Raw genomic sequence first — 26061 nt, 5'->3', positions numbered from 1 at the left:
CCCTGCGTTCATCTGTTGTGTAGTGTGGTGCAGAACTGGAGGGAGTTCCACTCCAGTCTCTGAATGTCATGATTTACATAGACAGAGTTATTCTGCTTATATTCAGAAGTGTCCGTTTATCTTTTCTTCTGCAAGCGTACACATGAATGATGAATACATGAGCATGAGCGCATGCAAGTGTAAGCAGCTGACTTCTCTGGACTATTTTCTAACCTCAAAAAAAAACAAAAAACAAAAGAGCTATTGTTGTGTGAGTGTGATAAACAGGACAACGAGAGAACAACAGCTTTGTGTGTAGTTCTGATAACAATGTCAACGTCAGCTGAATGTGGACGTGTGCTGAGTGACATGGAATAAATCTGTGACGTTGAAACAAAGACGAGTCACGACTGCTTCTGTTGTCGTCATTAAAGTCACACACACACGAGGAGTTTTCACATCTGAATCGGATTTTCAACGTTTTCAATATTGAGAAAGCACAGACGAGACGATCCGGTCGTGAAACATCTAACCCTCGACATTATTTTAATAATCCAGGATCACGTGGTTATTGATGCTGTTGCATGTGGATTATTTCACGGCCGATCAGCCTCTGTGTTCAATCTCGCTCTGAACCTCGCCACAGCAGGTACTGAAAACAGTAGCTCGGACCAGCGCCGTTAACTCCGCCCTCGTCTGGTGTGACCACAGCAGAAGACGATGGGGGAGGAGTCTGGGACACTGAGCCTCAAGCCGATTGGACAAGAGGGCAATGAGGGCGAGTGTGTACCAGTGATGCAAGAGTGGACTAAGAAAGCCAGTGGTAGCTGGTGTTTGACCAGAGAGGAAGTTCATTTCAGTATTCACTCAATACAGTGAAGTGAAAAGTATAATGACGTCATTACAGGTTTAAATGATTCATTTAATGGTTCCTTTAATTGACTGAATACTAGTTTATGTGTGTTGTTACAGGAATGATGTTGTTTTCTTCCATTCACTGATAAACTGTATGATAATCAACAAAAACTCAGGGTTTTTATATCTTATTGTCCAAGAAAATAACATTAAGTACTTTTATGATGATTAAAATAACAATTCCATTGAATATGATTTTGATGATTTAGATTTTTGTATAGATGGTTTACAAATAAAGCTAACTTATCGTTATAATTACAATGGTAAATATATTAATCATAAAATAAATAAATAAAATATTATATCACGATCATATTATTAGGAACAATAACAACGTATTTAACATTAGAGTTTTATAACTCCAGATTCTTTCACTCTAATTCATGTGTTCATCACATTTATCAGTGACTTTATGAACAGATAGTGTCATTCATGTGTTCATCAGTGGTGAAGTGAGCGCAGGTCTCAGGTCATCACACCGTCATCTGCCCCGTGTTCACGACGTCAGTATGAAGCCACACAGCAGCTCGTTAATACATCGATAATAAGTTTGAAATAAATCCTCATCAGTGACGAATAAATCACTTAAACCACTTTTGTCTGGGCGGTTTATGGCCTTTAAGAAGGTTTTACAAATGTGAAACTCCATGAATAAAAATATAGAATATAAAGATCTATACATGCCTGTGTCCATGTCTCCAGGTGTCCAGGTGTCCTGTGGACACTTTTACAGGCGTCTCTTTTACTATTGTGCTCAATGGGAAAATTGCTTTTTGGGCCACATGAGTATTTGTTGTTGCAGTACCACAAGTGGCCACCATGACAACATTGTCTTCAAGGCAGAGGCAATGGAGCTGTATCCAGTTCTTATAATACATCCATGGTCTAGCTGCAGACCCGCAGACCACTACCCGACACACCCCCACTAGACGACAAAAATAATATATATATATTTCAGAATGGCCTTTTTCAGGGAACAAGAAATGGGTTAACAACTTAGAGCTGTTTTGCAGCAATGGAGGTTGATCAAGCCTTGAAAGTTGGTGCTACCAATTCCTGCAGGTGTTCCAACTTTACTTTATTACTTACAACCCCCTCTGTCTGCATAAAAGTAGTGTTGGAACACACTGTGGTACCATATCCTTGTGAGCATCATTTGAACAGTATTGTACTGCAGAAAGTAGTGTGTTACCATAAAAATGGCAAGAAAAAGGCAATTAACAATGGAAGAGAGACAGACCATCATAACACCTAAACATGTAGGGTTTTTCTTTCCTACAGAGAAATTGTGAAGAAAGTCAAGGTGTCAGTGAGTACAGTTTCCTTCACCATCAAAAGGCACTCAGGGAGAAACTGTGAGAAACTCTGGCAGGAAGAGGTCTGGCAGACCCAAAGCCACAACAGAATCAGAAGACAAGTTCCTGAGAGTCAACAGCTTGTCACATTTAGCTTCAAACTATGTTTAAAAAACTGCTAGGAATTTTTGAGGGTCACTTTTTTGCACATTCACAACAATATTTGTCAAGCTAGAGATAAGATTAAATAGCTAAATCCAAATATTAAATGCTACATCTCAGACATCTGTAGCCAAGCAGAGACCGGTTTTATCTTGTGAGTAAAGGTCAGCAGGTGAGCAGCAGTGGTGAGATGTCTGACTGAGATGAGGACAGAGGCATATTTCCATTTGACCAACAATTACCATGTCATGTTTGTGCCTGAGGGGTGACAAGTAGCCTCCGTTAGGCTAGGTTAAATTAGGTTAAATTATATAATTTATGCTTTGCTGCTCAGAACATCGTCACATAATCTTGAACTCACATTTACACCTTGATTTTCAGCTCATGAGTTCATCCCACTGCGTCACTTACCGGTGTGAGTTTTACTGTTTATAGAAACAAATGTGCTTCACATAAAGTGCATGTCCAAGAGTCCCTTTATCCTAGAGCTTTTATTTTGGTACTTCCACTTACCGGCATTTCGAAATTTGCGTCTTAGTTTAATATTTAGTTTTACCTGAAACATTTAGATTTAAGATTTAAGATTTAAGATTTAACATTTAGATTTAACATTTAGATTTAGCATTTAGATTTAACATTTAGATTTAACATTTAACATTTAACATTTAACATTTAGGTGTAACATTTAGTATTTGGATTTAGCTATTTAAAATATCTCTAAGTTGACAAATATTGTTGTAAATGTGCAAAAATGTGACCCTCAAAAATTCATACCAGTTTTTTAAACATTGTTTGAAGCTAAATGTGACAAAATGTTGCTGTTATTTTCAGCGTGAGCTGCTTTACAAACGGCACCCCATATATATATTATACCATACCATTTATCATATCATATGTATATATATACGTATAGTATACCATACCATTTATCGTATCATATATATATATACATATATTATACCATACCATTTATCGTATCATATATATATATACATATATTATACCATACCATTTATCGTATCATATATATATACATATATATTATACCATACCATTTATCGTATCATATATATATATACATATATTATACCATACCATTTATCGTATCATATATATATACATATATATTATACCATACCATTTATTGTATCATATATATATATATACATATATTATACCATACCATTTATCATATCATATATATATATATACGTATATATTATACCATACCATTTATCGTATCATATATATATACATATATTATACCATACCATTTATCGTATCATATATATATACATATATATTATACCATACCATTTATTGTATCATATATATATATATACATATATTATACCATACCATTTATCATATCATATATATATATATACGTATATATTATACCATACCATTTATCGTATCATATATATATACATATATTATACCATACCATTTATCGTATCATATATATATACATATATTGTACCATACCATTTATCGTATCATATATATATACATATATATTATACCATACCATTTATTGTATGGTAAATGTTCTGTATAAAAACAGACATATTAGATATTACCATATAATGATATTACCATTTAATGGTCGTCATCGGGTTTGACCTGACTGGGAAGTTTTGTGACGTCACGTCACGTCAGCGCTGCCAGCGTGGAACGCGCGTCGAGCGCCGATCCAGGAAGTAAACTGTCCGGTTTGGTGTGTGTGTGTGTGTGTGTGTGTGTGTTGTCAGATACAGAGCTGTGAGAGAGCAGGTAAAGACACACAGTCAACGTCAACTGAACACGGGACACAGGACACAGGACACAAGACACGGGACACGGGACACAAGACACGGGACACGGGACACGGCGGCTCCGTGCTACAGATATTTGGCGTCTCCGCTGAAGCTGTGAGCAGACACGGTAAAAGCAACGACACACACACACACACACACACACGAAGCTCTGTCAGCTGATTGTGTGCGTGCATGTGTGTGTGTGTGCGTGGCTAGCTATAGCCTTTGTATCCTGTTCACTGCGGATGTGTCAAAGCGTCTGTTTTAAGTCCGGTGCTGTCGCCTCATCATTGTATGGAAAGCCAGACACGACACAGTTATGTGTTTTACTTTTATTCACAATATTTAACACATTTAAATGTGTATATATACACTATATATATATATATATATATATATATATATATATATATATATATATATATATATATAAAAAAGAACAGTGTAAACAATAAGCACTAACCAACCCCAAGCATGTCAAGTCTTGACTGTCTTTATGGAGCAGGGACAACAGCTGCTACATTCCATTTGTAGTCGGAACTCGGAATTTCTGAGGTCATGGGAATTAGAATTAGTTTGACAGTAAATCAGTCGTTGATTTTGGATTGTTGACATGTTGACATGTTGACATGTTGCTACGCTGTGAGTCCAGCGACTGGTGTTGCTCACAGTTGCTAATAACAGCTAGCTATGTGTGCATCCATGTTTTTTTTTAGTGGAACCCTGTGAACTTGTGCTGACTTCATCACTGCCAAATGATGAATGAATGATGAATGAATGATGAATGAATGATGAATAAATGGCAGACCAATTTCCAATTTGACTGCCACCATACAAACACTGCTACTGCACTTCCCACTTAACAGTTCCACAGTAACTGGAATGCAGCCGGCTCCCTCGTCCCATTTACAGGGATATTAATACAGTTCTTGATTAGTTGTGATGCATCTGTAATTACAGCGCCACATAGAGGCCTGCTGATGTCCCATGTTTAAGTATCTTACTCATTTTTTCCTGTTTATGGACATTTTTATTTCATCTATTACATCTTTGAATATAATGTGACAGTTAGCTACCATGAAGCTAACATCTAAGCTAACAGCTGTGTCATTATTTTGCCATCTATGGTGTTAGACGGAAATCCTTTTCACATGTTTTGGTCTCAGGAGTACACCTTAGTTTATTAGTTTCCTCGTTTGACTTTATGTACACTCACTTCCTGGCTCCTAGTTCCGGTAAGCTGTAAAATGCAGAGATGATCTACAGTTTGTGTCTGCAGACGTTATCCAGGGTCACGAGGGTCACTGAGTGCACAGAGAGATGCAGCAGTGGCAAACCAACACCCACCAACACTCCATCAGACGCATGAAAGGAAAGGTCCATAATTATACACAGTCATAATAAAAATGATAATAATAATGATGATATTTTCAATTAAATTAACTTAACCTAACTTAACTTAACTTAGGCCCTGCGATGGACTGGCGAACTGTCCAGGGTTTGACCCCGCCTATCGCCCGATGTAGCTGAGATTGGCACAACACCCCCCGCGACCCTCTAGTGGAGGATAAAGCGGTAGATGATGACTAACTTAACTTAACTTAACTTAACTTAACTTAACTTAACATAAATTAAATTAAATTAAATTAAATTAAATTAAATTAAATTAAATTAACTTAACTTAACTTAACTTAACTTAACTTAAATTTAATTTAATTTAATTTAATTTAATTTAAGTTAATTGATTCTACTCATGATCAATCAATTATGGTACATGAAATATTGATCAGTGTTTTCCAAAACTGGAAATGATGATGTTCTCACATATTATTCAGTTTTATTGATTGATTTGAGCAAATAAAAGCAGAAATATTTAATAAGCCGAAAACTCATAGACTTGGATTGATAATCAAAATAGTTGGCAATTAATATTGTAATTGATTGATTATGGATTTGTTGATTAGTCGTTGCAGCAGAAGCTGAATGAACTCTTTTTTTTCGTCGTCAAAACCTGACACTAGAACCAGTTCCTCATTGATCAGCACTGACTGTATCAATAAGTGTCAAATAAACGAGGGCAAACAGTGCCAGTGTTGATCTTTATCCTTCGTTTATTTTGAACTAAGGGGAAAATGCTATCCTCCACACCCTGGACATGGCAGAGCAAACACACACAACAGCATTCACTCTCACATTCAAAGTGAAGTGGTGAGGGCTGTTCATGCGTCCAAAGTCAACTCACCTGTTGACAAAAGTGTTCACTTTACACCGACTGTATTCTTCACTGGAAGCCTCACATTTCAGTGTGTCACCTGAAGACACCTGATGACTTGGGTTGCCAGGCCTGTATGTGGCAGCATTACAGTGGCAGCACTGCTCATTGTTCAGTGTAACACTTTAAATTGACACTAAATACATGAAGTCAGCAAAATTATATCTAAAAAAAAGTCACTTAGTAACACTAAGCCTAACTTTTTGTGTTACAGCAGAATTTAAACGTATTTATAGGCGATGACATTTTTCCTAACACACTTTCTAACACTGTTGTATGAGCGTGTGAGTGAATGACTGAATGAATGAATGAATGAGCAAAGCGCTATACAAAGAGCGCTGATCATTATCATCATGCACCTGCACCGTTCATAAGGAGGGACGTGTCTTACGTAGGCTTTGTGAGGACATTTTGGCTGGTCCACACTACTTTAACAGGCTTTTTGAGGATTAAGACCTGGTTTAGGGTTAGGGTCAAGGTTAAGGTAAGAGGCTAGGGAATGCATCTATTTCACCGGCTCTACTCGCCTTGCCTCGCCACGCCATGGCATGGTTTAAGTAGCGTTTCAACTAGCATAGCACCTGGTACCAGGTACTATTTTTAATACCTGGTACTGAGCGGCATCACAGACCACTGTAGTCTGAGGAGTAGGAGGCTGTACTCCGGAGACGTGTGGACAGAAATCAAGCCGAACAGTGCTGAATAATAAATTAAATAGATACATTTAAACTACTTAACAATCCTAAAAACGTGGGTTAATCACCAACAACTACAGGAGTCTGGTGTAAAATCACTAGTCACTCGTGTGTGTGTGTGTGTGTCACCGCAGTTTCACTCAGCCGTGCAGTGATGACTCCGCCCACGTTAAGTAGGTACTTTTTTGTAGTGGAGATGCAACCTAATCATGCCGTGTCGTGGCGCGTCTAGTCGTGTCGTGCCGTGGCGAGGCGAGTAGAGCCGATGGAAATACGCCATAAGTCTATGAGTGTCTACACAAACAATGTTAGCAAATGTTAGCCTCGGGCCACCAGAGAGCATGGAAACAGCTGTGGTTGTCGGGGGCATGTAATCTAACATAATAGCATCGTTTGGTGAATTTCTCTGTCTGACATCTTTTGGACCTGAAATGTCACCTCGTCAAACCTCTATCCTAAGAATTACATGTGCGTGCATTTGCACACCTTTTGTGACAATCTAGTCCAGTCCAGTCCAGTCCAGTCCAGTCTAGTCCAGTCCAGTCTAGTCCAGTCCAGTCTAGTCCAGTCCAGACAGAAATGCAGATGTTTCAGTTCTGCTGCTGCTGTTGTAGCCCAGTTCAGTGTGACAGCAGCACGTGGTTTTACTGTCTACTGGAGAGTCTATATGAACACATGAATACTGGAGAGTCTATGAACACATGGGTACTGGAGACTCTCTATGAACACATGAGTACTAGAGAGTCTATGAACACATGAGTACTGGAGAGTCTCTATGAACACATGATTACTGGAGAGTATGAACACATGAGTACTGGAGAGTCTATATGAACACATGAGTACTGGAGAGTTTGTTATATGGAGCAAAGAAACCAGAAAATATCCACTTTTAAGAAGCTGAAAAATCCAACTTCATTCATAATAATTATTATCGATTATGAAAATAGTTGACGATTCATTTAGCAATTGCTTAATAATGGATGAATGGAACGACCGTGACGGTGCTGCTCCCTCCTCTTATTTCATCCCACAGAACTACAAACACCACAAAGAGTCCAGTGTTTCTCTGTGTCCTGAGGGTGAAATCCATCATGTCACAGGTGTAATGTGATAAACAAAGCTAAAGCTACAGCTCTGTACAGATAACGACAGCTACACTTTGGCCTTTTTATGGCTCCAGTTCCTCTCTTACCATTTACGCTCCCAAACCACCTTTTCCAGCTGTAAACCAGTGTATATGGATATGTAGTAATGTTATTGACTGATCCCGGTGCAAAGTATTCAAATGACATATGTTGTAGTGGTACAAGGCTTATTGTCCTAGACTCCGCCCCCTTTATAAACACATGGAGGCGTTACTTCATTGTCTTTCTCTCTCCACCGCTTGATTTCACATTACCAGGCCACGCCCCCCCCCCCCCCCCCCCCCCCTGCACTGCTCCCCACTCCCCCCTTTCTCCTCCTCTCCCTCCCTCAGCTCTCAGCCCACTTCCTGGCATTTTTCAAAGTCAGCCATTGGGCAGAGTTGGCGTCAGGAGAGTGGGTTTAGTTAGACTTTAATCTGGGTTTGTACATGTGGATAAATGCTGTGTTCAGTCAAATGTCTGAATATGCTTTTTGAATATGTCTTTTTCCAAAGATGATGGTGGACTCTGCATTGGCTCAAGTGGGCAAGAACCTGAATGAAGCCATGAGAATATTGGGGGATGGACAAAGGTAAGATTAGAGCCATTGTTCTGCTGTGTGAGCATCATGGTACACATGGGTTTAGTACAGGACGGTATGGTTTGGAATGGCACCTTTACTTGACTTGGTAGGCAGAGTGTGGGCTGTGCCTGACGGCCGCGTAGCACAGCGTCGTAGCAATGTGACAAAAACAAACGCAACACAACAGACAGACTGTTTCTGTCGGCCAATCAGCTGACTGTCGTGGGTGGATGTTCTGTTGGATACTAACACGTCGTCACCTTGGAGCTTTTCTTGATATACCGGTAGTAAGAGTTATACCTGTATATTTTTGAAAGAAATATGTAGTTGAGACAATATCACCATACCGGTATTTTATATATTATTTTTATTTACCTTGTGAACGCTATTTAATAAAGCCGACCGCTTCTCTCTGAGCCTACCAGCCTAGTTCAGCTGCTCAGCCACGCCCCTTACATGTACACACTACATAGTGTTGTCCCGCCCACGCTACGCATCACAACAGACATTTGAATGAAAACGTGCAGGTGGAGAGTGAGCAGAAAAAGAATAATGGCGCTGTTATTTTCCTAAATAAAATGTGTACTTTTACTCTGATACATTTCCTTAACCGTCTTCGTTACTCGTTACTACAAAATAAAAGTTGAGCTGGTGACGTAATGCCTGTCGCTAGTTTTTAGCGGCACCAGCTGTTAGCCGCAGATTTCGGCTCCAAGTGGACTTAAAACACGTCAGCGGCTCGTTGTTTACCGTGTCCGACACCAAGGCTCAGGTCTCCGGGTTTCTGGTCCCCGGTCTCCGTGTTTCAGCTGCCAGCTGAGCGGCCAACCGGCTAGCTAGCGAGCTAACCTGTTTTGTTGAAAATATCGTTACAATATCGCATATCGCCATTCGAACTAAAAATATCGCAGTTTTGTGTCAGTTTAAATATGTCAGTTTTGGTCCAAATCGCCCAGCCCTAGTGTTTTCATAGCATAGACACTTGTAGGTTTATGTAGGTTAAGTCAAACAAACTCTTCAGTGGCTTCTTTAAGTTTAAGGCATTTCTTTAATCCTCGGACGAGAAAAAAAAACTTCGTATGGTGCTTTGCGTCACGTCTTGTTTGCGGCCGAAAAAAACTGCTGACCAAGAAGTCTCTCACAGAAATAATGGTGGTCTAATAAAGGCCCGTTTTCTCCGTCACTGTCGGGACTGGACTTTTTTTGGTTATTTTAACCATAAAAGGAGCAGAAAATGCTTTTGCACATTTTTCCAAGAATAACTTTCAATATCTGGCAGTTAGTTACAACTTACTGCATGTTAAAGTAGTTTATTCATTTAAAATGAAGGAAAAACTCAAAGTTTTATTTAGAAAAAACACTGTATGACACATATTTAAAATAACATTTGTTTGAGTCCTGGCCAAACAATGTAAACTCTCGTCTGTGGTGACAAACACGCTGATTCTCCAGTTTCCTGCAACAGTGCGAGTGAAATGACCTTAAGAACCAGACGTGCGCTTTGACGTGTAACTTCTCAGCTTTCAGAAAGCGCTGTGTAATTATGGAGATGCAAACATGTCGTCTGCGACGCGCTCGCTGTTAGTGCAGCATTTTGACATCTTTGTGTCATGGCTTCCTTCTGTCCAGAGAGTTGGAGCCAGGAACAGAACGGCAGCGTTTGAGCAGAACCAGCATCCCTGGACCCCTGCAGGGAGAGTGAGACACACACTCCACACACACACACACACACAATACATCTACATTAATGTCCACAGCAGGAGTTGGTAAATCTCATTGAAGTACAAGTGAAATCATTAGCAAAAAAAAGCTACATTCATGATTTAAAGAAATAAAAGTACATGTTTGTACATTTGTTACCTCCACACGTCCACAGAGAACATTTCCTGCACAATGTTCCTGTGTGGAACTAGACATGTGACCATATAAACCTGACCCAAATCATTGCCATTCACAGTAGTGTTTTACATTGTTAAAGTGAAGCAGGTGTTTCCTTGTTTCCTTCTGTCTGCATGTTCACAGATACATAATCTATGTAATCAGATCACAGTCATGTGGATATAAAGTTTCACTCAGGTCGTTTCTCTGGACTCATGAGATGTTTGTGCTTCTCAAAGCAGAGTGACAATAAACTGTAAATACACTCTCAAATAACAGATGTACTGTTATACAGATATCACCTTTCATTTCAGACAATAGCTGCTTTATTAAATGAAGGCTATTTACGTGTGTGTGTGTCAGAGACAGTGAAATTGACTGTAAATATGGTCAAAATCAGTAATTACACAAATGATTACTATATAACATTTAATCTATAATATTTTGTGTATTTCACAAATGTGTCAATGCAACAGCCTTTAAAACCATAACAAGTCATCACAGATACCTTATCAGGATATGATGAGATATATATGTATATATATATATATATATGTACATATACATATATATATATATATATACATATATATACATATATACATATAGATACATATATAGCTCTTGTCCTTTGCTCTCGTCATGATAGATATTGTGATTTGGCTCACGATTGTTTGCCATCTTTAAAAAGTTTGGAGAACCCTGTTGTATGTGATGTCATTGTAGCCGGGAGAAGTGGGAGGAGTTTGAAGCTAATCATTGTGTCTCCTGTCTGTGTGTCTCCTGTCTGTGTGTCTCCTGCACAGTGGACAGGATGTTGCCGCTATTCTGCACTTAGTTCACCACCTCATTCACGAAGATGAAGAGAGTGACGACAAACCCAAGCAACAGTGAGTAGGAGCTGCAGGAAATATGATTCTGGAATCACCAGAGGCAACTGACCTTTAACCTTAGAGGTATACAGTTTCCATATTAGGGATGCACAATATTAGACTAGATGCATTTAAAACAAGTCGAATCAATTAAAAAACCATAATAAAAACGGATCAAATCAAATAAATAGAACAAAAAACAGACTTCAACAACTTAAACCGTGTCAAAGGCCAATGAAAAGAGGTGAGTTTGAAAGACAGGCAGAGAAGAGGCCCTCTGAGCTGAGGGTGTAGCAACTACGAGAGGTACGGTGGTGAAAGACCATTAAAGGATTTAAAAACAAATAAAATCATTTTAAATGTATGGACAGCCAGTGGAGTCAAGCTAAAATGGGGGAAATGTGCTCATATTTACTTGTTAAAAGACCCTCTGTGGTGTTTTGGAGCAGTGGACGACCCACTGACCCCCACACACAGTGCATTACTGTCATGCAGCCACTAGGTGACAGAGGCGTGGATTACTGGTCTGAAACCATTGTCTTTATTTTAACCAGCGGCTTCACATGAAACATCAAACCATGTGTGGTGTGTAAAGTGTGTGACACAGCTGTTGTGTGTCTCCAGTAGGTTGCAGAGTGTGTGTGAACAGGGTCACATGGCTCTGCTGGGTCACAGCCTGGCCGCCTACATCTCTGTGCTGGACAGAGAGCGACTGCGCAAGCTGACCACGCGGATCCTGTCTGACACCACGCTGTGGCTCTGCAGACTGTTCAGGTACAAGCTCACACGTGTGTGTGTGTGTGTGTGTGTGGGATTGTACTTTAAATATACTTATTATGCTAAGCTAATGCTAAGCACAGAAGGTGTAGATACTGTCAAACGACCGGTGTCTCTTCAACACGCTGTCTCCTCTCATACGAAGCAAACAGCCAACACACCCTATATCAAAGCGGTTCCTCAGTGTTTCGTGTAACCATGGCGACAAAAACCGCAAACAACTTCATAACACAACTTCATACAACAAATAACTTCCACATACACATGAGTGGGAAACCAAGCCCACTGTGGAGCGTCACAGTGTCATCATACTCTAATATAGAGACGTGGTTGAAACTTTAAACTTGGGACTTTTCTCACCTAAGTCAAAGTTTTGATACATATTATGGTTTTGAAACAATCTTAGACGTTTTCAGATTATATAATGATAATGTGCGTGACAGGGTAGATGTTATAAATGCTTTATTAGATAATAAATCCAAGATGGAAACTGAAAGATTGATAGCTTTTATAGGTAGCTAACCGAATGTAGCTATCAAGTAGTTTTTGACAGCGACAGCGAATATTAAACATGTTCTAAGGACAACATTAACGTTAGTTGTCTCTCCTCTCGCCAGCCATGAACCGATGGTTAATATCTGTGCGTGTGAAATCACACACATCGCTCGTGAGTCATTGGATTATTATAACAATGTAGCAACATGTCTACGGTTAAATGGAACAGCACTGTGTGTGTGTACGACTGATTTACTGTGAAACAAGTGCTATTAATGATAGAAGGAATGTGATGTTTCAGGTATGAGAACGCTTCAGCCTGCTTCCATGAAGACGACAGAGACGGTCTGGTCAAAGTGTGTCGGCTGGTCATCAACGCTCGTTATGAAGAGTATGCCTCTGAGGGATATGCAGTCCTCAGCTCCAGACAGCCCGTCATCTACCAGAGTGCCTCCTGCAGGCCGGGCCTGGGACAGCACGTGTGTGGACAGGTAGGAGTTTTCTTTTGTATAAATTTGCATTATGGAGAACTCTTTTTTACATAAAATACTGACCAACTGTATTTAATGTTGTCAGGAGATTAAACACATTGAGAGATTAATTAATTATGATCTGTAATGAATTCATCTAATTCATCTCTTTTTTAATCTCACCTAAAAATTACTTATAAAAGCCCTCAACTTGAGGTATTTTCATTTCAATTCATTATTGTGGCAGATCAAAAGATTGATATGCAACAAAAGAGTGGTTTTATTAAGTCATTTATTGTTTTAACAGATGCAACATTTACATTCCACTGCGTTCTTTTGTCAAACTTCAGATAATTAGAAAATACAGTCTGTCGCTCACAGACTTGTTTTTCCTCCAGTTAAGTTTGGTGAAGAGCTTTGCTAACGCTAACTTGCTAACGTCTTTGCTGCTAACGTTAGCTGTGGCTGCACCCGCGACTGGGTGCTTTGCATTGACGTGCTAAGCTAAACTTGAGCTGCTTCAGTGCTAAGCTAACTCCTTCTATCACTTTATTTAAAATGAGTGCAGGGTCTTCATGTCTTTAAAAAAACACGCTAAATATGACTGTAGTTAATTAATCGCAATTAACGCGATCATTTGACACCCTAACTGTATTACAAGTAATTAACATTCCATTCAGGAGCTCAGTAATGATCCTGGTGATATAAAGACACGTTGCCTTTCCAGATATTTCACAAATTGTCCCCAAATAGTAAATGAAAGTCTCTATTATCCCTACATGTTTCCATGACTAAACAATGAGAGAGGCAACACAATGTTTATCTTGAAGTGAACTCTCTTTATCTTAACTCTGAGAGTGAGTATCCAGGGACAGACTGGCGACCTGAGTGCTATTAGAAATAATGATAGTGATATAATACTTCAGGAGGGTTTTATATGTATACACATAATCCATTTGAACTGTATCTATAATGTAACTGTATTAGAACTCTAATCTGGTGTTGATTGTCTGGCTTTGTGCGTCTTGGCAGATTCTTTAGCATCGTCTCAGTTTGTAGACTGGACTCAGCAGGTGTGGGGATGGATTTCCTGAGTGCAGTGTTATTAAAAAATCTTCAAAACAAAACAGTAAATCATTGTCTTCATAAACCCAAGCACCAACAATAACAACATCTGTGTTTGGATTATTTCTTGTAGCGATGCTTTTTGGCAATAAATGGTATTCCTTTGGAAAGCCTGTTTATTTCCCATTGAAATGGCGAGGAAAGAGGAAAAGTCATTTAGTTGTGGGTTGAGCGGCAGAGTTGAGACCACACCCCCTCTACTGCTCATAATCAGATTGTTGATTATTATGGTCTTGGTTTTGACGTCTCTCTCTGTGTCCATAGCTCGGCCTGCCTCTCTCCAGCCTGTGCACCGTCCCGTGCAACACAGTCTTTGGATCCCAGCACCAGATGGTAGGAGAATACACATGAACATGACACAATGAAAATGTCAGACATTAGCAATGAAAGAGATTTGTCTCTCAGGACGTCGCCCTGTTGGACAAACTCATCAAAGAAGACATAGAAGCTGGGAAGCTTCCGTTGCTGCTGGTGGCTAATGCAGGTGAATGTCAGTCACAGTCGTTGCAGTTATGTAATATGTAAATATGGACATTAACACGGTCACTGCTGTCTGTCTCAGGCACTCCTGGAGCAGGACATACAGACAAGCTGGCTCGCCTCAAGGACCTGTGTGAGCAGCACAGCATGTGGCTCCATGTGGAGGGGTGGGTCACATCTTAAAGGGCTAGTTCAACACTCTTTGCTTAAAGTGAACGTCGTTAATCGTACAACACGTGCCGATTATGTTCTCAGGTGTGTCAGGAGGGGAGGAGCCAATGAGCTGCTAGAAAAAAAGAGTGGGGCAATATGAGCTTAAAAACACAATCATTTATCATGAGATCACAATTTAGATGTTCATGATCATAGTTCTTTTACTACTATCCTTTTATGGGAGTTAATGCTTGGATGTTTTTGGTATTATAGCCACGAGGTTGCCAGGCAACACCCTAACGTTTGGCACAAAAGAAAGAAAAATAAAATGAATGTTGTAATTATTACAATGTTCAAATGTTTAAAAGTGAGCAGTTTACATTCAAATGCTGCTTCTTTGTATTTCCAGTTTATGGTGTTTTATGTTCTCTGTTCTCTTTGTCTGATATTCAGTCCAGTGACTTTGACCTGTATCACATCAGCTCGCCCCGAACTCACAGTGTTGGTTTTTTCTTCTTCTTTAGAGTCAACTTGGCAACCCTGGCACTGGGTCAGGTCACCTCTGCTGTCTTGGTAATCTTCTATTTTAAATACTGGATTCAGTATTTTGACACTGATCCATCTGTGGATCAGTATTTGTCTTTGAGCTCAGCACAGGGCTTCATGACATGAGACAAGATCAGATTTTGGATTTCAATTTCATTGTTTCTAAATCACTGAAATATCCTTAGTTTTAACATTAAAAAGCTAAAGAAAGCACAAAAGAAAATAACCTGTGTGCAGCTTTTTTTATATCCCAAAATATGTTGTATAGCGAGACATAGCCTAAAAATATCCACATATTATTTATATTATTCATATTGCTCCACCGTTAACGGGGCAGCGTGGAAGCTAATAAAAGAATATTCTTTAAATGAGAGGCAGAAAGGCTGGGACTGAGTCTCCACTGTCTGTCTGTCTGTCTGTCTGTCTGTCTGTCTGTCTGTCTGTCTGTCTGTCTGCAGGCAGCCATCAGAAGTGACAGCATGACACTGACTCCAGGTCAATGGCTGGGGCTGCCTGCGGTCACTGCGGTCACCCTCTACAGACATGAAGACCCTGCACTGGTATTATTCATTATGTATAATGACATCGTCCGTACATGAGATTATGTTGAAGTCTTTGTCTTGATCTTTGTCCACCTGACTGTGTCTCCGTGTTTGTCCCTCAGTCTCTGGCAGCAGGTTTGACCTCCAGTCAGCCCGTGGAGAAGCTGCGAGCGCTGCCTCTCTGGCTCTCACTGCAGCACCTCGGTCACAACGGGATTGTCCAGAAAATCAAACATGCAACTGCCCTGGTGAGCATCACATAACCCCAGCTGCAGGGGCGCTCAGGGGCGCTCAGGGACACTCAGGGGCGCTCAGGGGAGCTCAGGGGCGCTCAGGGGCACTCAGGGGAACTCAGGGGCCACCCTTCGGTTACAAGCCCAATTCCCTTTCACTTTTCCTCGGGCTGCCTCATGTGTGTTTGTTTGAAACATGCACAAATATTGGTCTCAATTATTGGCCCCAGCACCCCTGATATATCATGATAATATCCGTTTTTCCCTATTTTCATTCAGAACATGTCTGCCCGCCTTCTGTCTCCCAGGGGGCGCTGTCACTGAAACCTGTTGGCGTATTTCCACCGGCTCTACTCGCCTCACCACAGCACGGCTTACGTAACATTTCCACTAGCATAGTACCAGGTACTAAAAATAGTACCAGGAAGCAGGTTCTATTTTTAGCCGAGTGGGTCGTATGTGATTTACTGTCGTGGAGATGTAACCTTACCGTGGTGTGTGGTGCTGTGCCGAGGCGAGTAGAGCCACATGTGTCAGTGCCCTGCTCATGAAGTCAATCATCTAAACACAGAGATGTTGTTAATCCTCTAATATCAGCGTCAGTGACAGAAAGAAAACACGTTTCTTCATCATCATATTTGACACTTTTGACATTTCTCTCCCCTCTAGAGCCAGCAGCTCCTGCAGAAGCTCAAAACTCTGTCTTCTATCAAAACATCGGTATGTGGATTTAAGCCATTCCTGTCATTCATGTAGAAGTCATGTAGAGATGCCTGCTGTTCATCACGGCCTTTAGTAAATGTGATGTCACTGTGATGTCGTTAATATTCATACTGCTCGGTCGTCATGACGTTAGTGGGTGTGATGGTGTCTCATGCTGGATAAACTCACTGATAACACGCTGCAGGGGTGTAACGGTACACAAGCGTACCTCGCTTTTCACGTGGACACGCTTCGGTAAATCTTTGGTACGGAAAAAAGTGGTTTTTCATTTATTAACAAGTTTAAATGACTAAACAGACTCAAGTGTAAACAGAACAGTGGATAACTGCCCATCATTTCCAGGGATCCTGGTTTTGGAGTCCTGGTCCTAGTACCGTGTTTCAAATGAGTTATGCGTCATGAGTTTGACAGTTTTGTCCACTGCTGCTGTAGATCTCTGGGAAACCACAGAGCTGAAGTAGATCGCTGGCTCCTTCTCTACACGAGGCTCGTCCGTGCTAACGATAGACGTTAAAGTCATGGCGACGTGGCGATTGTGTTACGTCACCGGGAGAAACGAGGAAGCGCGTTTAAGTTCCGCTTCGCATTAGCAAATGCACGTACTGTTACACCGTTACTGTTTAAGTTAAAATATTACATAAAAAAACTTGTACTCCAGCTCTGTGGAAAGCAGGATGCTACATGTGCAGTTAGTCTAAAGGCCCTCCATTCCTTTGGACATCCATTCCGTCCCAAATGTCATCCCTGTCACTACCCCTACACATCCCTGTGCATCTTCTGCATTGGAATGGGCATTACACAATACCTCCTCTAGAGGGCAGTGCCAAGTTGCAGGCATCGAGAAACATGGTGACCACTGAAGACGTTATTAATATACTCATGATATTGTTTGTCGTTTTGCTGACTGAGTGGAGTGTTGACTCTATAGCGCCCCCATGATTTCCAGTGGTATTGCTCAGTTTCGTCTATCATCATAAGCTTTCCTACAACGTGCTCAATGACGGATGTAAATGGGCCGTGAAGCAGTTATTGCAGAAATGTTGACCTTCAGCACACAAATGATTAAACCCTTGAAACCTTTGGTGTTTATAGGATGTGCTTGAGACAGAGATCTCTCTCATGGAGGCTTTGACCATGGTAAACAACATTCCTTACTGATACTAACACAGTCCAGGTGCTACACCTAAAGCTTGTTCATTGGCATCCACTAAAGGCTCAATCCTGAGATGTTCAAACAATATAAAGATTTCCCATTGATGCAGTGAACAATCTGAGTGTTGGGATCCCAATCATGGCACAGTGGTGTTATTCAGTCTCACTGCAGCATGGTGGAAAAGGTTGTTGGATGAGTGTGTTGTTGTTTTCTGGATGTGTGTGTCTGTGTGTGTCTGTGTGTGGAGTTATCGTCAGTGTGGGGGGCCTTTTTTCTAGGGCGTGGTTTCGCCGATCCCGCCCATCTCTGCCACTTGACTGTGGGATGTTCTGGGCTCTCTCATGCTCTCTATTGGAGACGGGACCAATCCTTTACCCCAATGTCCCCCAGTCCCCCACTCTCCTTTTGCTGTGTTCCAATTTGGAATTTCCGACTTCCTGTGGGCGTATCAGTGCATTATCAACGCATTACTAACGCATTATTAACGCATTATCAGCGCATTATTAACGCATTATTAACGCATTATTAACGCATTATCAACGCAATATCAACTCATTATCAACGCATTATTAATGTATTATCAACGCATTAACGCATAATCAGCGCATTATCAACTCATTATTAACGCATTATCAACTCATTATCAGCGCATTATCAACGTATTATTAACGCATTATCAGCGCATTATCAACTAATTATCAGCGCATTATCAACTCATTATCAACTCATTATCAACACATTATCAGTGCATTATCAGCTCATTATCAACTCATTATCAACACATTATCAGTGCATTATCAGCTCATTATCAACTCATTATCAGCGCATTATTAACGCATTATCAACGCAATATCAACTCATTATCAACGCATTATTAATGTATTATCAACGCATTAACGCATAATCAGCGCATTATCAACTCATTATTAACGCATTATGAACTCATTAACAGCGCATTATCAACGCATTATTAACGCATTATCAGCGCATTATCAACTAATTATCAACTCATTATTAACGCATTATCAACTCATTAACAGCGCATTATCAACGCATTATTAACGCATTATCAGCGCATTATCAACTAATTATCAGCGCATTATCAACTCATTATCAGCGCATTATCAACTCATTATCAACACATTATCAGTGCATTATCAGCTCATTATCAATGCATTATCAACTCATTATCAGTGCATTATCAGTGCATTATCAATGCATTATCAGTGCCTTATCAACGCATTATCAACGCATTATCAGCGCATTATCAGCGCATTATCAATGCATTATCAGCACATTATCAGTGCTCTACGTGGTATGTTGCACACCCAAACCGTGTAGCAACGAAGGTAAAGGTGAAAAAATTCAACTACTATGTTTACGACTCACTTTCTGTCAAACAATATGACATAATCAACGCATTATCAGTGCATTATCAACACATTATCAGCGCATTATCAATGCATTATCAACACATTATTAACGCATTGTCGACGCATTATCAACGCATTATCAATGCATTATCAACACATTATCAGCGCATTATCAACGCATTATCAACACATTATCAGCGCGTTATCAACGCATTATTCACGCATTACCAGCACATTATCAACGCATTGTCAACGCGTTATCAGTGCATTATCAACACATTATCAATGCATTATCAGCACATTATTAACGCATTGTCAACGCATTATCAGCACATTATCAATGCATTATCAACACATTATCAGCGCGTTATCAACGCATTATTCACGCATTATCAACGCATTATCAGTGCATTACCGGCACATTATCAACGCATTTTCAAAGCGTTATCAACTCATTATCAACTCATTGTCAACTCATTGTCAACTCATTATCAACACGTTATCAACGCATTATCAAATCATTATCAACTCATTGTCAACTCATTATCAACGCATTATCAACTCATTATCAACGCATTATCAGTGCCTTATCAACGCATTATCAACTCATTATCAACTCATTATCAACGCATTATTAGTGCCTTATCAACGCATTATCAATGCATTATCAACACATTATCAGCGCTCTACGTGGTATGTTGCACACCCAAACCGTGTAGCAATGAAGGCAAATAAGGTAAAGGTGAAAAAATTCAACAGTACTATGTTTACGACTCACTTTCTGTCAAACAATATGACATAAGATGACATAAGTATGGAAACCCATGTTGACTTTTAGTCGTCCAAACTCATACCACGAGTTAGGATTCCTACTTTTACTGTCGCCATATGTTCACAGGAAATCCGTCGTACACACAGTACTGTTTAGTTTTAATGTTGCCGCTTTAATATATCTTAAATACAATTAAGATGATAGTTCATTCATGAACTTTGCAGCTTGTAACAGCATTTCTGACATTTTTTAATGTGATAAATAAAATAAAATGAAGGCACATGAACTCTGGCCTTTAACGTTTTTTAGCTGTAAATGTTTAGTTCTTTGTAAAATGGAACCAAAAACTATGCTGAACCACGAACCCGCTGACACCCTGAATCGGCAGAGGAATTCCTACCAATTTCTTTGGTAGGAATGCTTCCTATTCCCTGCGTCCAGACTTGTACCGCCACCCGATGGTGAAGTGGGATACTACAGGACCCTGACGCGCGAGTATACATCCAGGATCACTTTGGCGTGTGTGCGTAAAAATACACCAGAGCCTTCATGGCTGTGTGAAGCTTATTCCTCTTTTCTAAGTGGTTTTGAATGAAAGTGTCTGTTAAATGCTTAAAGGTGACATAGACCGGAAGCTCCAATTAACGCTGCGTTTGTGTGTGTATCTGCGTCATGACCTCGTTTATGAAACCCTAAAGTTTCAGAACAAACAGTTCAGCCACTGCTGAGAAAATAGTGTTGTATTGTTTTCCTGGGCTCTGCGAAGCGGATCGACACTTCCTTAATTTGATGTCGTCATCAGAAATCCTCACCACCGTAGCGCCTCCCGGTGCGGGCACTAGTCCGGGCACATCCGGTTGCGTACATTCAACCGCAGAAGAAGAAGAACTACTCTCGTTGTAGCTGCTGAGATGCAGAGCATCCACCGTGCCAGAGGGGGAGCTGTGTATCTGAGAGCTGGCCTATCTATTACGTCACTTCCAGGTACCTGGCCAATCACAGGACAGTTTTAAAGCTCTCGTTGGCTGGCCAATCACAGCAACTGTTTGGTCTGAAACAGCGCGGCTGACGAGAGCGTCAGTGAGGAGATATTTTGATCGGCTCGTTTGCAGCGATTAGGAGGTTTTTAATCATGAAAACAAGTTAATATATGTAAGTAGACCTCCATAACTAACATATATGTGTGATACAAGCATTCGATGTCACCTTTAAGGTAAATGTAAATGAACTGGTATGAAAGATGTGTGGATGGTAAAAGTAGGTTGAAGCAGCTTCTAGTGCTGTATAAATACAGATATGATAGATGTGTGGTAGACGCCGTGTGAATGGTTGTGCACTAGTTAACCTGTGTTAAAGGAAAAAGAGTCATATACACAATCATTTCGGTGTAAATTGTGGTGAATTCATCCATTCATTATCTACCACATTATCCTCCACCGGAGGGTTAGGGTTAGCTGACATAGGGCAATAGGCGGGGTCACACCAGTCACCAGTCCATCACCAGGGACAAACAAACATTCACACCTATGGTCAATTTAGAGTGACCAATTTACCTGATCTCCATATTGTATGTTTTTGGACTGTGGGACGAAGCCGGAGAACCTGAAGAAACCCACGCACACACGGGGAGAACATGCACACTCCATGCACAGAGACCCTTGTTCCAACCGGGGCTGGAACTTCTTGCTGCAAAGGCTAACTAACTAGCACTAACCGCTACAAAAACCGTGTGGCCCAAAACAGTGTGGAATTCAGCAATAAAAATGTAAATCAACCAAGTTCTGAGTTCCTATGTAATGGATGGCCACATTCAGGCGGTTAAAATCTAGGTGCCATTAGAACCCTGGCCTGTCAAAAAACCCAAAGAAGTTGAATTGATGGTTGATTTCACACTCACTTGGTCAGTGTGTGAAATGGATGAATTATTCATGCTAGCCTTCATTTCAGCCGCCTCCAGGTATGATGCTCGTCTACACTCTGTGGTTGTTATCCGTGATTCTCAGGCTGGTTTATCATGTGCTGTGTCACACGTACCAGCACTGACATCTGAAGTTATCCAGTCACAAGTTTCAGGTGTGAAAACCCTGAACACCTTAGCTGCGTGAGGTGTGTAAAAACACAACTCAGACTTCTCTGTGACTAATCCACACGAGGCTCACTGTAAACTACAGCTTAAAGCTGCAGTATGCAACTTCTGCATCTTCTGTAGCATTATATTCAAATGTCGGCTACATTCAAACCATGCTGATTCAACTCTCTGTGTTTAGTGTGGATTCTACTGTTAAATATATAACACAGAGCAAAGCAGTCGCTCCCTAAACCACTTTCTCTACACTCTTAAACTTCTAATACTTAGTTGTATAGGTTGTTAGGGACAAATAAAGTATTTGTGATTGTGAAGTGGAGCGCGTGAGAGTGAATGTTGTCTGTCTGTCTGTCTGTCTGTCTGTCTGTCTGTGGCGAACAGACATATATGGTTCCCCAAATAAGAGACAGACATGCAACACAGTACAGGTTGTTTAAGTCCTGACTCCTGATGGAAATATTCAACGATGCAATCTCAGAGATCTGCCGTCGCCTTCACGATGTGTCTCACGATCAGTCTACCAGCCAATCAAAGATGAGGACAGCGTGTCAGGACTGTGACCTGAAGACTGGAGCATGAAGGAGAACGTCACAGAAATCACAGTAGACCACTGTAGACCTGAAACTGAGACACACTACGTCTGCTTTCATGCATCATTCCCCAGGTCTGTTCTCGTGTTCAGTCCGGTTCACTCTGGTCTTCTGAGTGATTTAATTTCAGCTTTAAAACCAACAAGCTCCCCCGTGTGTTTGTGTTTGTAATGAGACGCACTGAAAGGTCGCACTGTTTGACCCCTGTGAACATGCTCTGAATGTTGACTGAGTTACGTTTGATACAGACGAGGAGAAGTGAGTCCCAGGAGATGTGTCATCAGATGTTAATACAGCAGCGATAGAGATGATAGATGAACTCACTATAATGTTTTGCTCAGGACAAACCACTACACCTCCAGTGACAGTGGAGCCTTACGTGTCATAAAGATCATCACGTGATCGCTGTGATAACCATGAATGCTTTGTTTGTTTGTTTGTTTGTTTGTTTAACAGGTGGAGGATGAACTGGCTTCTCCTGTGGTTCTGTTCAAGTTCTCCCAGGACCTGAGTGCTGCTGGTATGTGTCTGACAGACTTTAAACGTCTACTCCAGTTCAGTTCAATTCCATTTGTATAGCACAAAATCCCAGCATAGATTATCTCAAGGCTTGGTACATAGTCACGCAGAAACCTTTACAACAGTAAAGCCAGCAGTTCACACAATGAGCAAACACGAGGCACCAGGGCAGAGGACACAGCAGAAATATTTAATCATTTTTCACTTCAAACGGGAGAATTGTGGAATGATCTTTCGTAGGGTTTTGAAATAGCACCACCTAGTGGTAACACCGAGTGTAAAGTGTAAATGTGTTTTTTTACTTCTGGCTAACACCACACTACATCTCAATCTCAGCAGTAGTTTTCTTGGAGCGCTGGTGATCCAGTAATGGCGTCGTAACCATTTTTGCCTGGAGGAGCTCTGCGGAGCAAGTCGCTTCAATGTTAGCGGCAGCCATGTTGGATGTAGACAGAAGCTTGTCATTTTCATCATGTATTCAGCGTTATAACCTGTGAAGCTAGCAGTACCTCCAAAAATATAGTTACTACAATACAGTGGAGAGAAAGAGGAGATTGGACTGGCATGAAAACAGCAGCTCTTAGAGAGACGGTGGTTATTAACACACCGTGAATGTGGATTCCCTGCTCCTTCCTTTGCACTACGACAGACACCGACTGGAGACGCAGCTGAAAATGACCAGAGACGTCTTCAGCGACTGTCCCGGTAACACTGTACAGGACACAGCTGCAGATATGGATCCTGTTTACAGTTTACACGGACAGCTGTGACTCATTATTTACTGTTACCAAGATGATCAGCACCATGGACAGTTACATGGACCCTGTGACATAGACTATAGTTAGTTCTGGTTACATTATAATAATTGCCTCTATTGTTGTGGGTTAAGATTCTTGCAGGCCGATGCTCCTGGTTCAGCTCTGAATTATCTGACTGAGAACTGATCTAACGTCTCATTGTGTTTCATGATTTCCTCTTTATTTCTATGAATGAGACTCATATCACACGTAGACTTCACTTGTATCATTGTGTATTTTCTGGGTGGCTTTGTGAGTAGATAACACGGTTGACCACGTGTCACCGCTGCATGTAACAATGTTTCCACGGTGTGGAAGTCGAGCCGCAGAATATATCCTATATCTTTGAATCAATGTAGCGAGTTAAGTGCAGCGCCCCCTGCTGAGAATATGTTCCCGCGGCAACAGGAAGTACGCCTTCAGTGCCAAAGTTTTCATTTAGAAAGGTCTTCAGGGTGTGCTCTATAAATGCTTAAAGATGTCTGAGAATGACTTATTCATGACAATGTACACAGTTCATACTTCATTTCCCTTTTGTGCGTTGATTTCAGCATCCAATGTGGGTTCAGCAGAGAGTTACTGCGCAGGGGAGAGAGAGGTCCTGGATACTTTCAACAGATGGGTCAGTGCTTTTAACCTGTTACTGTTCTTTAACTTGTGTTATTACTGTCAGTTCATCTGTGAGCCATCGACTCATCCACATGTCACCTCACATAGACATTAGGGGTCAAAATATCCATTTGGTGATATATCGTCATCCTCATGCAACACGAGAATCCATATGTCAGAGGTAAATACGTCATTTCAACCATTAAACGAGGCGCTTGAAAGTAAACAGTCTCTGAGAGGCATCACTTCTTCATGTCTTCTTCAGACTCTGCGTCAGGACTAGAACTCTGTGTTCTCCTTGACTGGGACTCAGGGGCCGTCTTTTGTCCAATTGTATTTTAGGACCACTGAAAGACTATTTTTTTACAAAATGGGTCCCGGAGCAGAAAATCATGTGTGTTTTTGTATATAACCAATGCCACTGTGGGAAAACAATGATGTCATAGTCCACCACTCGCTGTCATCTTGTGTTTGGAGATAGTTTGGTCTTTTTGGCTTTATGATAACTTTGATTTTCTTTCTTCATTCACGGTAAAATCTGCTCAACATCTCATCCTCTGTTTTTGTTATATTATATGTTCTTCTCTGTGTAATTTTTCTTTGTTGTGTAACGAATGTTCTCCTGTGTGTAGTTTTTTCTTTGTTGTGTAACAAATGTTCTCCTGTGTGTGTTTTTTCTTTGTTGTGTAACAAATGTTCTCCTGTGTGTAGTTTTTTCTTTGTTGTGTAACAAATGTTCTCCTGTGTGTGTTTTTTTTTCTTTGTTGTGTAACAAATGTTCTTCTGTGTGTAGTTTTTTCTTTGTTGTGTAACAAATGTTCTCCTGTGTGTAGTTTTTTCTTTGTTGTGTAACAAATGTTCTCCTGTGTGTAGTTTTTTTTCTTTGTTGTGTAACAAATGTTCCTGTGTGTAGTTTTTTCTTTGTTGTGTAACAAATGTTCTCCTGTGTGTAGTTTTTTTTCTTTGTTGTGTAACAAATGTTCTCCTGTGTGTAGTTCTTTCTTTGTTGTGTAACAAATGTTCTCCTGTGTGTAGTTTTTTTTT

At 40.6% G+C, this 26061-nt stretch overlaps 1 protein-coding gene across 4 annotated transcripts in view; it reads left to right on the top strand.

Annotated features, from left to right (window-relative positions):
• Nucleotides 1–4059: 4059 nt before the first annotated feature.
• pdxdc1 (pyridoxal-dependent decarboxylase domain containing 1) overlaps nt 4060–26061 on the top strand; it is a 31433-nt gene continuing 9431 nt past the window's right edge. Inside the window, exons 1-16 of one of the 4 annotated variants that reach the window (XM_058653253.1) lie at nt 4060–4277; nt 8757–8833; nt 10454–10522; nt 11509–11592; nt 12202–12348; nt 13148–13337; nt 14706–14774; nt 14847–14925; nt 15004–15088; nt 15599–15647; nt 16079–16180; nt 16285–16410; nt 17065–17115; nt 18211–18255; nt 23549–23612; nt 24960–25030. In XM_058653253.1, the coding sequence (XP_058509236.1) occupies nt 8757–8833; nt 10454–10522; nt 11509–11592; nt 12202–12348; nt 13148–13337; nt 14706–14774; nt 14847–14925; nt 15004–15088; nt 15599–15647; nt 16079–16180; nt 16285–16410; nt 17065–17115; nt 18211–18255; nt 23549–23612; nt 24960–25030 (1308 nt within the window). In that variant the 5' untranslated portion in view covers nt 4060–4277. Of the gene's footprint in view, nt 4278–8756; nt 8834–10453; nt 10523–11508; nt 11593–12198; nt 12349–13147; nt 13338–14705; nt 14775–14846; nt 14926–15003; nt 15089–15598; nt 15648–16078; nt 16181–16284; nt 16411–17064; nt 17116–18210; nt 18256–23548; nt 23613–24959; nt 25031–26061 lie in introns of all 4 variants that reach the window. The other 3 variants (XM_058653252.1, XM_058653255.1, XM_058653254.1) reach the window with 3 other exon arrangements.

Source organism: Solea solea, chromosome 16 (assembly GCF_958295425.1).
Source record: "Solea solea chromosome 16, fSolSol10.1, whole genome shotgun sequence".
NCBI lineage: Eukaryota > Metazoa > Chordata > Actinopteri > Pleuronectiformes > Soleidae > Solea > Solea solea.
This window is presented reverse-complemented; position numbering and strand designations above follow the sequence as displayed.